The sequence below is a fragment of the Lolium perenne genome, chromosome 5 (assembly GCF_019359855.2).
Source record: "Lolium perenne isolate Kyuss_39 chromosome 5, Kyuss_2.0, whole genome shotgun sequence".
NCBI lineage: Eukaryota > Viridiplantae > Streptophyta > Magnoliopsida > Poales > Poaceae > Lolium > Lolium perenne.
Window position 1 is genome coordinate 173,004,953 of NC_067248.2, and position 16,628 is coordinate 173,021,580.

The following is a 16,628-nucleotide window of genomic DNA, read 5'->3' on the forward strand; positions in this document are numbered from 1 at the left end:
TTGATACGGAATAACCACGGTACGAGAAACCTTCCAGAGCCACCGCCATCGCGAAGCCAAGATCTGGGGGACAGGACTCTCTGTTCCGGCACGCCGCCGGGACGGGGAAGTGCCCCCGGAAGGCTCCTCCATCGACACCACCGCCATCTTCACCAACGCTGCTGTCTCCCATGAGGAGGGAGTAGTTCTCCATCGAGGCTAAGGGCTGTACCGGTAGCTATGTGGTTAATCTCTCTCCTATGTACTTCAATACAATGATCTCATGAGCTGCCTTACATGATTGAGATTCATATGAGTTTTGTATCACAATTTATCTATGTGCTACTCTAGTGATGTTATTAAAGTAGTTTATTCCTCCTCCATGATGTAATGTTGGCAGTGTGTGCATCATGAAGTACTTGGTTTATGCTATGATTGTGATCTCTTGTAGATTATGAAGTTAACTATTACTATGATGGTATTGATGCGATCTATTCCTCCTTTCATAGTGTGAAGGTTACGGTGTGCATGCTATGTTAGTACTTGGTTTGGTTGTGTTGATCTATCTTGCACTCTAAGGTTATTTAAATATGAATATTGAATTGTGGAGCTTGTTAACTCCGGCATTGAGGGTTCGTGTAATCCTACGCAATGTGTTCATCATCCAACAAGAGAGTGTAGAGTATGCATTTATCTATTCTGTTATGTGATCAAAGTTGAGAGTGTCCACTAGTGAAAGTATGATCCCTAGGCCTTGTTCCTAAATACTGCTATCGCTGCTTGTTTCTTGTTTCCGCGTTACTACTGCTGCGTTACTCTTGCTTGTTCTTGTCTTGGGCAAAGCACTTTTCTGGTGCCGTTGCTACTGCTTATTCATACCACCTGTATTTCACTATCTCTTCGCCGAACTAGTGCACCTATTAGGTGTGTTGGGGACACAAGAGACTTCTTGCTTTGTGGTTGCAGGGTTGCATGAGAGGGATATCTTTGACCTCTTCCTCCCTGAGTTCGATAAACCTTGGGTGATCCACTTAAGGGAAAACTTGCTGCTGTTCTACAAACCTCTGCTCTTGGAGGCCCAACACTGTCTACAGGAAAAGGAGGGGGGCGTAGACATCAGTTATCAAGACTGTTTTCTGGCGCCGTTGCCGGGGAGGCATAGCTCTACTCATAAGTTCACCTGGGGAGTACACTCTACCTCTCTCTGTTTTATTTTATTTTGTTTTGCTTAGTTTACTTTTGTCTAGTTTATTTGTGCTTAGTTTATTTCTGTCTAGTATTACTTTGCTTAGTTTACTTTTGTCTAGTTTGTTTTTGTTTTGTTTTGTTTTCCTTATATACCCGAAAATCCATAAAAATTTGAAAAACCGAAAAATTAAAAACTGTTGCTATGGGAGAACCTACAACCTACTGCTTGGAGCTTATAGAATATTATAATAATTATAGAGAATCAAGAGCGGGAAAAGTGATGAGTGCTGTGATAGAAAAATTGAATACAATTGCTAAAATCTTGCTTAAACGCCATGATGTAAACTGTTGCTCTCAACAGGACACTAAACATCTTAAATTTCAATGTGGCTTTAGTGAGGAATTTTTAATTAAGAACTATAATCGGAATAGCTATATTCATTTTGGGTTTGAAGAGGTAGAACAATTTGTCATATTTATGGGAGCCTCTGAGATAGAATCCTTCATGGTTAAAAATTATGAAACTTGTGTTGTTTGTAAGGACCTTAAAGATTATGTCTCTTCTATCCTTAATTTTTGCAATGAAAGTTACACTGATAATCCTTATATCATTGATTATAAAGAGAGACTCATTAATGCACAAGAATGCACTCACAATTTGCAGGAACCAGTGGAAGAAGAAATTGATGAACCTGAAAGCTCATTGGATGAAAAAGAGGAGGAAATTGATGAACCTGAAAGCCCATTGGATGAAAAAGAAGAGGAGAGTGATGAACAAAAGGAGGAAGAATGGATTAGCTACCCATGCCAACCTTCTAATGAGAGTAACTCTTTATCTCTTACACTATTTGATTGTCCTCCATGCTTACCGAAAGAGGTTGAATGTTATGTTCCTGTGGATTCTCTTGAAATATTCCCTATGAGTAAAACTTGTGAGAATAATTATGCTACTGTTATTTATGATAATCCATGCTACTTTGATAAATCTTATGATAATGCTTTGTTTGTGCCTGATGTCGAAATGTATGGTACTAAAGAATTTTGCGTAGCAAATGTTTATGATAAAGCTCTTGATGATGGTCCTATGTTACTTGATAATATTAATTGTACTACTAATGAAAATGGGATTGGAGAGTTCTTGACTTTATCTATGAGTCCCATATCTCTTGAGAATGATCAATCATCTTGTTATAGTATTGATAAAAGTGGGTTTGAAAGTTTTAATCCCATTATTTTTTAGCTTGATAAAAATTATGTGTTTATGGATCATGAAAAGCATGCTTTATGTGATAGTTATATTGTTGAGTTTGTTCATGAAGCTACTGAAAATTATTATGAGAGAGGAAAATATGGTTGTAGAAATTTGCATGGTACTAAAACACCTCTCTATATGTTGAAACTTTTTGAGTTACTCTTGTTTTATCTTCTTATGCTTGTCACTTTGTTCTTCATGAATTTATTTGTGTACAAGATTCCTATGCATAGGAAGAGGGTTAGACTTAAATGTGTTTTGAATTTGCTTCTTGATGCTCTCTTTTGCTTCAACTCTTATTTCTTGCGAGTGCATCATTAAAACTGCTGAGCCCATCTTAATGGCTATAAAGAAAGCACTTCTTGGGAGATAACCCATGTGTTTATTTTGCTACTGTTTTGTTGAGTCTTGGAAGTTGTTACTACTGTAGCAACCTCTCCTTATATTTATTTTATTGCAATGTTGTGCCAAGTGACGCCTCTAATCGAAGGTTGATGCAAGATTTGGATTTCTGCGCAGAAACAGATTTCTATCTGTCACGAATCTGGGCTGTTTTCTCTGTAGGTAACTCAGAAAAATATGACAATTTACGTGCATGTTCCTCAGATATGTACGCAACTTTCATTAGTTTTGAGTTTTCTGATTTTAGCAACGGAAGTACCTGTTTAAAATTCGTCTTTACTGGCTGTTCTGTTTTGGCAGATTCTGTCTCTGTTTTTTGCATTGTCTCTTGTGGACTTTAAGCAAGGCTTTCTAGACGTGGAGAGCTGTAGCTAATGTTTTATTGAGTTCTTGCAATGTGTCACTACAGGACCAAGGTGGATTCAAGTTTTTTGAGTACTAACCCCTCTAATGAAGTTTATGAGAAGTTTGGTGTGAAGGAAGTTTTCAAGGGTCAAGAGAGGAGGATGATATATGATCAAGAAGAGTGAAAAGTCTAAGCTTGGGGATGCCCCCGTGGTTCATCCCTGCATATTTCAAGAAGACTCAAGCGTCTAAGCTTGAGGATGCCCAAGGCATCCCCTTCTTCATCAACTTATCAGGTTTCTTCTATTGAAACTATATTTTTATTCGGTCACATCATATGTGCTTTACTTGGAGCGTCCGTTTGTTTTATTTTTGTTTGTGTTTGAATAAGATTGGATCCTAGCAATCCTTGTTTGGGAGAGAGACACGCTCCGCTTTTTCATATGAACACTGTGTTCTTAGCTTTATTTTAATGTTCATGGCGGAGTTGAAAACCGCTGCACTTATTGATATTTGGTTGGAAACAGAAAGTGCTTCATAATGTCTTGAATAATTTGATACTTGGCAATTGTTTTGAGCTCTCATAAATCATGATTAAGCTCTTGCATCATGTAGTTTAAACCTATTAGTGGAGAACTACCGTAGAGCTTGTTGAAATTGGTTTGCATGATTGGTCTCTCTAAGGTCTAGATATTTTCTAGTATAAGTGTTTGAGCAACAAGGAAGACAGTGTAGAGTTTTATAATGCTTGCAATATGTTCTTATGTAAGTTTTGCTGTACCGGTTCATACTTGTGTTTGTTTCAAACAACCTTGCTAGCCAAAGCCTTGTACTGAGAGGAAATGCTTCTCGTGCATCCAAAACCTTGAGCCAAAACCTATGCCATTTGTGTCCACCATATCTACCTACTATGTGGTATTTCCTGCCATTCCAAGCAAATACTTCATGTGCTACCTTTAAACAATTCAAAAGCTATTATCTCTTATTTATGTCAATGTTTTATAGCTCATGAGGTAGTATGTGGTGTTTTATCTTTCGATCTTGTCATTTACTTTTGACAGACTTTCACAATGGACTAGTGGCTTCATCCGCTTATCCAATAATTTTGCAAAAAGATCTGGCGCGGGGTTCCCAGCCCCCAATTAATCAACTTTCATTAATAATTCTCTTCACATGTTTTGCTCTGATTCATCAGTAAGCAACTTAATTTTGCAAATAGACACTCCTCCATGGTATGTGAATGTTGGAAGGCACCCGAGGATTCGGTTAGCCATGGCTTGTGAAAGCAAAAGGTTGGGAGGAGTGTCAACCATAAATAAAACTAAAATACATGTGTAAACAAAAGAGAAGATGGATGATCTACCTTGCTGGTAGAGATAACGTCCTTCATGGGAGCCGCTCTTGAAAGTCTGGTTGATGAGGTAGTTAGAGTACCCACTACCATTCGTTGACAACAACAAACACCTCTCAAAATTTTTACTTTTATACTCTCTATATGATTTCAAAACTTAAAGAGCTCTAGCACATGATTTAATCCCTGCTTCCCTCTGCGAAGGGCCTTTCTTTTACTTTATGTTGAGTCAGTTTACCTACTTCCTTCCATCTTAGAAGCAAACACTTGTGTCAACTGTGCATTGATTCTTACATACTTGCTTATTTGCACTTATTATATTACTTTATGTTGACAATTATCCATGAGATATGCATGTTGAAAGTTGAAAGCAACTGCTGAAACTTAAATCTTCCTTTGTGTTGCTTCGATGCCTTTACTTTGAATCTATTGCTTTATGAGTTAACTCTTGTGCAAGGCTTTTGATGCTTGTCTTGAAAGTACTCTTCATGAAAAGTTTTGCTATATGTTATCTATTTGTTAGCAACTATAGATCATTGCCTTGAGTCACTTCATTCATCTCATATGCTTTATAATAGTATGATCAAGATTATGTAAGTAGCATGTCACTACAGAAATTACTCTTTTTATCGTTTACCTACTCGAGGACGAGCATGAACTAAGCTTGGGGATGCTGATACGTCTCCAACGTACCAATAATTTCTGATGTTCCATGCTTGTTTTATGACAATACTTACATGTTTTGCTTGCGCTTTATAATGTTTTTATGCATTTTCCGGAACTAACCTATTAACAAGATGCCGAAGTGCCAGTTCCTGTTTTCTGCTGTTTTTGGTTCCAGAAAGGCTGTTCGGGCAATATTCTCGGAATTCGACGAAACGAAGACCAAACATCATAATTCACCGAGACGGACCAGGACACCGAAGGAGACCCGGAGGGGAGGCCCAGGGGCCCCACACCATAGGGCCGCGCGGGCCAGCCCCTGGCCGCGCCGGCCTATGGGGAGGGCGCCCTGGTGCCCCTCATGCGCCGCCTCTTCGCCTATAAGACCCCTTTCGACCTAAAAACGCGATACCTTTTGACGAAACTCCAGAAAGACTCCAGGGGCGCCGCCACCATCGCGAAACTCCAATTCGGGGGACAGAAGTCTCTGTTCCGGCACCCTGCCGGGACGGGGAAGTGCCCCCGGAAGCCATCTCCATCGACGCCACCGCCTCCATCATGCTCCGTGAGTAGTTCCCCCATGGACTACGGGTTCTAGCTGTAGCTAGTTGGTATTCTCTCCCCCATGTACTTCAATGTAATGATCTCATGAGCTGCCTTACATGATTGAGATTCATCTTATGTAATCGGTGTTGTGTTTGTTGGGATCCGATGGATTGTTATGTTATGATTGTCTATCTACAAAGTTTATGAAGTTATTGTTGCTGCAATCTTGTTGTGTTTAATGCTTGTCACTAGGGCCCGAGTGGCATGATCTTAGATTTAAGCTCTATACTTATTGCTTAGATTGTATCTACAAGTTGTATGCACATGTCTATGTCCGGAACCAAAGGCCCCAAAGTGACAGAAATTGGGACAACTGGAGGGGAAGGCTTAGATATGAGGATCACATGTTTTCACGGAGTGTTAATGCTTTGCTCCGGTGCTCTATTAAAAGGAGTGCCTTAATATCCAGTAGATTCCCTAGAGGCCCTTGCTGCCACCAGGTAGGACAAAAGATGTTGTACAAGTTTCTCATTGCGAGCACGTATGACTATATATGGAAAACATGCCTACATGATTAATGATCTTGATGTTCTGTCTTAATGCTATTTCAATCCTATCAATTGCCCAACTGTAATTTGTTCACCCAACACCTGTTATTGGAGAGTTACTACTAGTGTAGATAGCTGGGAACCCCGGTCCATCTCTCATCATCATATACTTGTTCTACATGACATTGGAAGTAGTATCAACTATTTTCTGGTGCCATTGCTCTCATATTAGGACAAAAGATGTTGTGCAAGTTTCTCATTGCGAGCACGTATGACTATATATGGAAAACATGCCTACATGATTAATGATCTTGATGTTCTGTCTTAATGCTATTTCAATCCTATCAATTGCCCAACTGTAATTTGTTCACCCAACACCTATTATTGGAGAGTTACTACTAGTGTAGATAGCTGGGAACCCCCCGGTCCATCTCTCATCATCATATACTTGTTCTACATGACATTGGAAGTAGTATCAACTATTTTCTGGTGCCATTGCTCTCATATTACTATTACTGATGTTGTGTTACTGTTACTATTGCTCTCATACTACTCCTGCTTTCACATCACCCCTGTTACTAGTGCTTTTCCAGGTGCAGCCGAATTGACAACTCAGTTGTTAAGGCTTATAAGTATTCTTTACCTCCCCTTGTGTCGAATCAATAAATTTGGGTTTTACTTCCCTCGAAGACTGTTGCGATCCCCTATACTTGTGGGTTATCAATACTCATATACTTGTTGATGTTGATTATGTTAGTAAGTGGGTAGAAGTTATACCTACAAAGAGTGATGATGGTGAAACCTCGTTAAAAATGCTTAAAGATGTTATTTTCCCTAGATTTGGTGTGCCTAGATATATTATGCCTGATGGAGGTTCTAATTTCATTTATGGTGGTTTTAGAAAGACCCTTGCTAGATATGATGTTAATCATAGGATTGCTTCAGCCTATCATCCTCAAACAAGTAGGCAAGTAGAATTATCAAATAGAGAGATTAAATCTATCTTGCAAAAGACCATTAATAAATCTAGGAAGAATTGGGCTAGTAAGTTAAATGATGCTTTATGGGCTTATAAAACTGCTTATAAAAATCCAATGGGTATGTCTCCTTACAAAATGGTTTATGGAAAAGCTTGTAACTTGCCTTTAGAATTAGAACACAAAGCTTATTGGGCAGTGAAAGAACTGAATAGAGACTTTAAACTAGCTGGTAAGAAAAGGTTGCTTTACTTACGTTCTCTAGATGAATGGAGGAATGAAGCTTGTGAAAATTCTAGACTCTTTAAAGAGAAGGCTAAAAAGTGGCATGATAAGAGAATTCTTATAAGAGAGTTCCATGTTGGTGATAAAGTTCTATTGTATAAGTCTCGTCTCAGATTTTTTGCAGGAAAATTACTATCAAAATGGGAAGGACCTTTTATTATTGAAGAGGTGTATCGACATGGTGCCATAAAAATTGCTTCATTGAAGGATAACACTACACAAGTGGTTAATGGGCAAAGACTCAAACATTATATTTCTGGAGACTCTTATAACGAAGATATTGATATTGTTCAAGTAGTGACTCCGGAAGAATTTATTAAGGAGCAAATCCAGAAATCTGCAGAGTCCGTTTTCGAATAGGTAGTAGTTTTAGTAAGAAAAAGTCCGCGTTAAACTTTCAAGCTTATATTTTTGTCGTTTTTACTAAATATAAAAAATTACGAGAGGAAAACGGCTTGGAGACGGTGCCCGAGGGCACCACACCACCCCTAGGCGCGGGCCAACCCTAGGCCGCGCCTAGGCCTGGTGCATGTGGGCGCCCTAGAGCCCCTCTCCGACCCGGTTTCGCCTTGTTCATTTCCTTTTGTTACGAAACTTTTTGCTATATAATCCCCCGGACCCTCCGAAGTCTATATATCATGTTCTCGTCGTGTTTTCGTTTCGATCTGTTTCTTCCAGGATTTGTTCTCAGATTTAGAGCAACCATGTCTTCTTCTGGATCACCCAAAGAAAAATCCTCCATGAATGTCGATAACCCGTACATGAACGAGCTGAAGATGCATCCTAAGGAGTTGTCGCTCAAGGATGGGAAGGTGCAAGTAGAAGATATTCGGGGCCCTAAAGGAGAAAGCAGTCTGGAGGCTAGGATGAAAAGGCTGGAGCAAGAAGTCTTTAGATATAAGAAGATGGCAGAACGTGAAGTGGACATTATCCACAAGATAAATGCAGAACTCATTGGTGAGCACAGGAAGGAAGTTGCAAATCTTTGGGATGATATTTTCTCGCTCCACGAGACCACCAACAAGTTACAAGCATAACTCTACGACGTGCAAAATCAAAACTGCGAGTATGAGACTAGGTATAATCGCATAAGTTCTGCTGCCAGTTTCAGGATATTGGAAACCAAGTCGTCCTTTGTTGATGGGGAGCCTTTACCTTGGAAGTTTGATGATGAGAAGGATTCACCACCATCGATGGAGTAATTCGTCATTGGTATTGGCATCCCCTTGGCTTGTTCCAAGTTTGGAGGAGTGTCGCAGTATCATACTATTATCTTTTACCTATTTACTTTTCAGTAAAGTCATATCATGAGTAGTGAAGTTATCATATATGATAGTTTGCAGTGTGGAAAGTATCCCTCCTTTAGTCGATTATCTATGTATCTCTTGGTGTGAGTTGTCGTTATGGAATATTAATGAGAAATTTTTATCATTTACTTTCTGCACATCTTATTTTAGTTTGTAATTTCTGTCATATGATTAATCTTGTTGGTTAGTATTGGTATCACTTTGGGAGCATCAAGTAATTCTAGTTGGTCTTGGAAAACTTAGCATTGGTCAGTAGCAACAATACTTTGAGGCTTAAGTAGAAAAGAGAGAAATACATGTAGATATATTATTCCATTATCTTTCTTTCTTGTTGGCTCATAAGCTTAGTATTCTCAAGATTAAATCATTTGTACTTTCAACGAAGATTGCATGATTGTTTTCTATCACATGTATATTTGTTTGTTTTGCTCAACTCTTATGCTTGCCACCTAACCTTGCTAGCCAAGACATGTACTTAGAGGGAATGCGTCTTGTGCATCCAAACCTTGAACCAAAAACACATGCCATTTGTGTCCACCATATCTACCTATATGTGGTATTTCACTGCCACTCCAAAGTGAATTTCTTGTGTGCTACCTTTAAACCTTCAAACATTACTACATATTTTGTGTTTTGTTTTAGCTCATGAGAAAGTATTGAATGGTTTATTGTCTTTTCATGACTTTATTCCGTGACTAGCATTAATAATGTGCTAACTCCTTAATATTGCAAAAAGAGCAAGGCAACTGGGTGCCTAGCCCAAACAAAATATAAAATAAACAAATAAACAAATAAAACTCCGCACATTATGTACCGGAGAGATCCTAAATAATGGTGTTCAAATGGAGAACTACATGGGAGCCGCTCTTGAGGTCACTATATGAAAGGATCATAGATCATTAGATGCCATTCGTTGACACAGACATGCATACCTCTCAAAATATATTTTCAACACTCCTATTGCATTCAAAATAAAAAGATCTAGCACATGAGTAATCTTGTTTCCCTCCGCGCAGGGCCTATCTTTTACTCTTATGTTGAGTCGGTAAACCTATTCCCCTCTATCTCAAGCAATCATTTGAGTTGTGTGATCCAACCAATTATGTGTGTTGATGCATTCAATCAAATCTTTTATTCTTTGATGTGTAACACAATGCTTTTATCTGAATGGATATACCGTTGAAAACTATCTATAATTGTAAAGAGATTGTAATGATTGAGCATGTGATTTCTGCAATAAGCTCAAATATAAAGACTCTGCTCGAAAGATAAGTACAATCTGTTAATTATTTTCTAACCAAGAACGAAAGTTTGCCATCATCAATTATGATTTTCTCTATGCACCTCTATTTAGTGACTCCTTACTCATTGCAAGTTGGATTATATAAGAGGAAGTTGATGTCTATAATGACTTGTGTATTGGTAAGTACGATGCTTCTTGTCCATACTTTGTTTATCGACACTTCAGTCCATAAACCCGTGGTCTGGTTTACTAAGTTCAATTTCGCTTGAGAACAAGCGAAGTCTAAGTTTGGGGGAGTTGATACGATCAATTTGCATCACTATTTTATATCATAATTTACTGTTATTCATTGATATATTTCATATTTAGAGATGATACTTATGTTATTTATCTATTTTTACATGTTTTATGATTATTGGATAATTAATTGCCGGAGCTAGAATTATATTGAAAAAAGGACCATCAAGATACCATATTTCTGAAGAACAGCAATTCCCAGAAACTCCTATTTTACCAGATGACGGAGGAAGCCAGAAGGGGAGGCTGAGATGGGCCAAGAGGGGCCCACACCCCCCTAGACGCGGGCCACCCCCTGGCCGCGCCTGTTGGACCCCTTCTAACAAGGGATCATAGATCAAATCTAATCCGCACTTCGTAAGTTGTATGATGGCCAGGATGTTCATTTCTAATGTCGCTTGGCCAGTCCTGTTGACAGCCAAACCATAGAAATAAATCTAGAAAGGCGTAAAATAAATGTAGAACAAAAAGGGTTCATTACGGTAATAATTACGTATTATAGGTGTACCTGGGTCTACCGCAGCCCAACTAGGCTAATAATATACATCACACTCGGTACACGCGATGCAAGGATAATTTCCCATTTCAGTACTTGATCCCTTCTAACTCAATTTTAAACCAACTACCGTCGACTTCACCTGCATCACGTGGATAGTATTACCAAGCAAGCAGCCGGATCATGCAAAGCTCATCCATCATTGCCGTATACAAGGGTCCACTCTTTGGCTGCGCAATTCGAAAAAACCAACATTTGTTAAGACAAAAAATCTGCAATATTTTGCAGCTAGAGTGTGACAAGTTCATCACCTGTTTCCACAGCTTCTGTTTCGTTGGCCTTCCAGTGCTTTGCCACATTGTCAGCAAGCGGATCGTCGGGATTTGGAGCGCTGAGTAGTGCTTGAATGCTGAAAAAAACAGAAACATCAAGTGGAAACAAAATGAGATGTTCAGCTGAAATTATTTTGGTCAGGCAAACTCGTTTGAGCTTTCTGATTATGTTTCAGTGGGAAAAAAATTCAAGTAAAGCACGAGCAACTACATCATATAGCATGTTCAAGTAAACACAAAGCACCTAAATCATATAGCATGTTCACTCTCCAGGGAAACTTAAAACGGAGGTTACACCTATATACATTTTGTTGACAAGTGAGACATATCCATATATATATGCCCATGTACATTTTGTTGACAAGTGAGACATACCCACAGATATAAAGGGCATATGCAACATAGAAGTGGAGTGATCATGCTGCAGAAGTGCGGATGACTGACCAGAGGCTAACAGCAGCACATATCAGTCTTGCCAGCCGGTCAGCTTGTGGCAAACATGATTCAGCAGTGCCAGCCGGTCCACTGTACGATACAATTAGTGCAATCCACTTTATGGTAATATGTCATTCTTCTAGGGTATTTGCATAATAACTGTATGAAGTCGTATGATCTGCCTGGCTTTTGAAGGCGAGATCTTGCGAAGTTCTACAGAAACTTTTCATTTCAAATATACATTTGAAAAAGCTATTTGAGGAACCAAAAAAAGTGCTATTTCAGGAATCAGCCTAGTGGAACTGATATATGGTTTAGAGAAGTTACGACTTCTTCTGAATAAAACACACCAAATATGGTGTACAAAAGAACGATACCACATAGCAACAAAAACATTACTAAAGCAGAAGCGTTCACCTCAAAAGAACTGTTCGGATTTGAAGGGCAGGACTCCACTTGTCCTTCAAGATATCAAGGCATATCCTCCCAAGCTACACAAATTCAAGTAGTAAGAAGAATAGTATCTATTTATGAACATACAGAGGGTATCTAAATATAAAAAAGCTTACCTTGTCAATGTTCGGATGGTAAATTTTTGTCAGAAAGCGGACCTGTTTATAGCAATCAAATTAAAAGTTTAGCACAAAAACCCATATGTATGGCAAAATGTACAAGTTCGTGTAAACCTTAAAGCGGTGTAACCACTCAATCTGAAACAACTGATAACAGCATCATATGATGATCACCATCATCTAAATGTTAGGCGGTGATAGAATCTTAGTGACAGACCACACATATGATCAGATATGCACAACAGATCAGCACTTAGATAGTAGTAAGAATAAAATAACAATGAAACACCTTTGGTGGAGCCATTGGATATTCTTCAGGCAAAAACAACTCAAGTTTGAATACACCTCCTGACCAGTTGATCACATCAACAGTTAATCAGAGAGCATACTGTATTTGCATATTCTAAATAGTCAACAGTACAAAGCTTTGCTAATCATAAGTACTTCAGTGAGGAAAGCATTGGAGGTATAGCAATCATCGCAAGAAAAATTGAACTACATCAGAAGTTTGTGCAGACAATTTGAAGTGCTACTAGGATAACACAGAGCATCCAAGACATTCAAACAGTTCCACATACTTGCAAAAGTGCCAATTTAACTGCAAGCCTCTTTAGGACTCAGGAGTAGGAACGCGATTCAATTCAGGGATGTAATGTTGTCTAAGTGTCAACAGAAAATAGAACACTCTCAATTTTGAGGATAATTATATTTCAAGAAATAAATAGCGCTTCCATGCATTTTGCAGAAGCCAGAGTATTTAATAACTGAAATAGAGGACAGTGCATGGATTGCTCCTGAATTCCCATGAAGTGTACTATACCATTAGCGTGTGCTTGCAAAGCAAGGGTGCACTAGGGGATGTATCACGTGAAAACACAACAGATACTGCAAATCTGAAAATCGCAGCCAGAACCGTCAGATCATGTACCAACATGTGGATCTTCAGTCCCCATCCCACCTTCGTCCATTTTGCATAAAGCCCCAAGGATAACATCACCCTCTCGTTCCGCGTCCCTCACCAACAACTCCACAAGCTCTCTCTCTCAACAGAGCATCTGACTCTCTCTCCTCAATTTCCCCCGTTCCTCTCCCAGCAACTCCACTTCAAATTTGTGTTGAGGCTGCATGGACGGAGGACCCTGCAGCGCGTGCGAAAAATTCGATTCCTTCAGCACTCTGTACCTCCAGATCTCGATGACATGGCGTTCCTCGAAACCGGGTTTGGTAGCGACGAAATCATCCTCCTGGATCCGCGTCCTAGATCTGTGCTGGCATGTTTGCTTCTTATGTTATTTTTCCTTGATCTAGTGAGAATGGCAGAATTCTTGATTTGGTTTGATCTGTGAACAAAAATTCAAGTTTTCTTAATGATTTGTTGATGCTCTCGATGAATCAGCAGCATTCGTGGCCTGCTTCCAGGTCTGTACTTGAATCTGGAATGTTGAACTCCAATGAAATGTCTCTATATGAATGTAGAAGAACCGAACGGGCAGGGGGTTTTATGACAAAAGTGCTTCAAGTGGTTGAGGTGGGAACGGAGAATTCAATCTGGCCACTGGCACATGATCCGACGGTTAGGAACAAAAATTTGCAGATTTGCAGAAGTTATGCTATTTGCACCTGATACGCTCCCGGGTGCACTATATATATTGTTAACTTTCCATTCCTTAGTACTGCTTTGTTTCTTACTTACGGCGTCACTTTGCTCTAAGTCCTTATACATGTCCAACAGCTACAACTCACTTTATTATGTGAGCATGTAGCCCTATAGGAATCAACACATCAGGATACATTTTGTTATTATGGTTCATTGGGTAGCTTAAAGTTTATCTGCAACTTCCAGTCAATTAGAGAATCCACATTACCAACTCTGTACTTAAAGTGACGGGTAACTAAAGTACAGAACAGAAGAACAAAAAAAAAAAAAGAATTTTTCACCTTCATATGGGGACTGAGATGGGCCAAGGATCATCACATTGAAGTAGCGCATGTTCTCCTCTGACGGTGAAGCACTGATCCCTGGAGCTGCAAGAACAAAACCAGCACAAAGCCCAGGATCCTCAACCCCAACCATCCAACACAAGTCTTTATAAACTATTGAAATACTCCAGTTAAAATAGGAACCGTTTCTTCACAATTAGTCCCTTAGGCTACAAATAGCTAAACTAGACGTACTAGAATTTACTTAGCCAAAAAAGAGGCATATTGAAGCTAGTTGGAGATTTACTTAGCCAAAAAAGAGGCATATTGCAGCTAGTTGGAGCTTACTACTACTATTTCAGAGCAACGTAGGCCAAAAAAGACCATCTAACCTGGTTCGCTGAGCAGCCGCTGCGTCTCCTGCAAGAAGCAAACCACAAAAATCACCAAAATTGCACGGAAAGAAGCGAGAAAACCGGGGAAAAGGGGATCCTAGCGCTGCTAGCGCACGGATCGGTCACTTACCTTGATGATCCGGCGAGGGAGGTTGCTGCTAGCCATGGATTGAGAGGTCGGGGGCAAGAGCTAGGGTTTGCTGGGCTTTCCGTGAGATCAATCGCAGCAGAGGGGGGAAAGGAAGGAGGCGGCGTCAGAGTGAAGAATGATCTTCCTGCTGTGCAGTTTAGTCCTTGATGTTTTTGGTATTTACGAGTGTCGTTCAAAGGAGTGATTTTCTTTTTTAAAAAATGAGAAAAAGAAGAGTCATAGTGATTACTAGTACGATTTTTTTTTGTCTTTTTGGGCTTTGGGGACGCGCTGGATCGGGATAATGTCTAAACTTTCGAGCTTGGTATCTATCTTACTACCTCTGTCCATAAATATCCATAAATAGATGTCTGAGGTTTGTTTAAATCTGGATGTATCTAAACGCTATGTATCTAGACGCTAAATAGCGTCTAGATACATCCAGATTTAGACAAACCTCAGGAACGGAGGGAGTACTCTCTATTTTGTTTCACAATCGAGCAAAACATAAGACGACACTAGGCATTTAAATTTGAATAATTTTTCGAATCTATAAGGTCAAATTTTATTGTTCCAGAGTGTTCCTTATATTCAAGGATTCTATAGACATAAAGTTTGTAATTTTTAGACATATAGAACTCTTATTATGATTTTTTCGATGTGCGAGCTATTGAAAATCATGTTTAAACGAAATCTAGGGTTGTACCGAACAGTTGGCGCATTTCTATTGGCATATGTCACGCGGATCAGCACTGCAAGCCGTTGGATCTAAATCGAAATCTACGGTATAGATCATACCTGGCCAACGGGTCGTGCCGCACGCAGAAAAAGCCCGCGACGGGCCCAGCCCGGCCCGTGAAACTGAGGTGTCGTTCCTGGGCCGCGGCATGGAGCACGCGTGCCAGCCTGTGAAACCCGCCTTTGGATGAACAATATCTTCAAAAATAGTCGCCTCGGGAGGTCGAACTCGCAACATCCTGCTCCGCCAGCGGACAATTAACAACTACACTATCGTAACGTCACTGATATTGTTGGAACTCAGCTCCTCTTAAGGTGTTTTTATCATGGGCCTTGGTAATGGCCTTCAGTCCCGCGTGCCTAACGGGCCGGCCTGGCTACCTTCCGTGCTCGGGCCTAAGGGCGGAGCACGTGGGCCGGCACAGCACGGCCCGTCAGTTAACGGGCCTTTGTGTGTCGGGCCATGCCAAGCACGTGAAGCATTGTGCCGGGCCTGTGCCGTGTCAGGCCGGCCCGTTGGCCAGGTATGGTGGAGATCTGACCGTGAGTGGTCAGTGGTTGACCTCATCTGGGGCTGACATGGCGATGACGTGGCGCTGACGAGGCGCTGACATAGTCGACGTCGACGGAGGCGGCGGCTACGGCTTGGCGGTGCTCGACGCGGCGTTTCGGCGGTCCTTCAGCTCGGGAAAAGGTGTGGCATGATACAGCGATGACTAACGTGTGCTCGGCGGTCCTCTTTAGTGTCTCTGACGGTGAGGGTTTCCGGCTGCAGCGGTGGCGGACGTCGGCATTATCGCGAGGCACCTTCTGCTGCGAAATAGAAGGGGCAGATTGCGAGGACTGAGGAGGGATGCACAAGAGGCTGTGGAAATGAGAGGGAAGGACCTCAAGGAACGAGTACCCTTTGTAGTTGCGGCAATGGCCGAAGGCGTCGCGGCCGACGTCGAACTCCGGCGAGCAATTTCGGGGGAGCCTGGCGGCGTCGAGGTGCGGGAGTGGGGGCAGAGAGAAGAGGGAGATGGGGGCTTGGGGCCGTTGCGGAGCGTCGGCAACGAGTGGGAGGAGTCGGCGAGCTAGGACGATTCGGTTCGCTAGGTCGGCCCAGGTGGGGACGATCCCGATAGGTGGGCCCCACCTGTCGGCGGGTGAAGGGAAAAGGGGAGGGGGAGAGAGGGTGCGCGGGCTGGTTTCCGAGCTGGGCCGATTCAGTTCGCTAGGTCGACC

General features: G+C 41.0%; 2 protein-coding genes across 4 annotated transcripts; one reads left to right on the plus strand and one right to left on the minus strand.

Moving 5' to 3' along the window:
- The first annotated feature begins 8,240 nt into the window (after positions 1-8,240).
- On the plus strand, positions 8,241-8,738 carry LOC127303753 (uncharacterized). Its single transcript, XM_051334459.1, has 2 exons — positions 8,241-8,560; positions 8,648-8,738. Exons 1-2 carry the CDS (start codon positions 8,241-8,243, stop codon positions 8,736-8,738), a joined length of 411 nt encoding a protein of 136 aa, XP_051190419.1.
- A 2,098-nt stretch (positions 8,739-10,836) lies between these two features.
- LOC127300630 (ubiquitin-conjugating enzyme E2 36) lies at positions 10,837-14,822 on the minus strand. 3 transcript variants are annotated; one of them, XM_071820162.1, is made up of 9 exons: positions 14,664-14,822; positions 14,531-14,558; positions 14,157-14,243; positions 12,508-12,566; positions 12,216-12,257; positions 12,064-12,137; positions 11,656-11,736; positions 11,191-11,288; positions 10,837-11,109 (listed from the first exon to the last, which is right to left on the minus strand). In XM_071820162.1, the coding sequence occupies exons 1-9, from the start codon at positions 14,697-14,699 to the stop codon at positions 11,072-11,074; spliced, it is 543 nt and encodes a 180-aa protein (XP_071676263.1). In that variant the 5' UTR covers positions 14,700-14,822; the 3' UTR covers positions 10,837-11,071. The 3 variants fall into 3 exon arrangements, with proteins under 3 accessions (XP_071676263.1, XP_071676264.1, XP_051186731.1); XM_071820163.1 differs by lacking the exon at positions 14,157-14,243; XM_051330771.2 differs by lacking the exon at positions 11,656-11,736 and having other exon boundaries at positions 14,664-14,821.
- Positions 14,823-16,628: the final 1,806 nt, after the last annotated feature.

Bases quoted from the DNA above. Each gene is read 5' to 3' on its own strand.
- LOC127303753 (XM_051334459.1), top strand. From the start codon at position 8,241: ATGTCTTCTTCTGGATCACCCAAAGAAAAATCCTCCATGAATGTCGAT. The intron at 8,561-8,647 runs GTTACAAGCATA...TGCCAGTTTCAG, and splicing joins CTCCACGAGACCACCAACAA to GATATTGGAAACCAAGTCGT.
- LOC127300630 (XM_071820162.1), bottom strand. From the start codon at position 14,699: ATGGCTAGCAGCAACCTCCCTCGCCGGATCATCAAG. The intron at 12,138-12,215 runs GTAAGCTTTTTT...GAATTTGTGTAG, and splicing joins ACCATCCGAACATTGACAAG to CTTGGGAGGATATGCCTTGA. The intron at 11,737-12,063 runs GTGAACGCTTCT...TGTATCGTACAG, and splicing joins ATCCGAACAGTTCTTTTGAG to TGGACCGGCTGGCACTGCTG.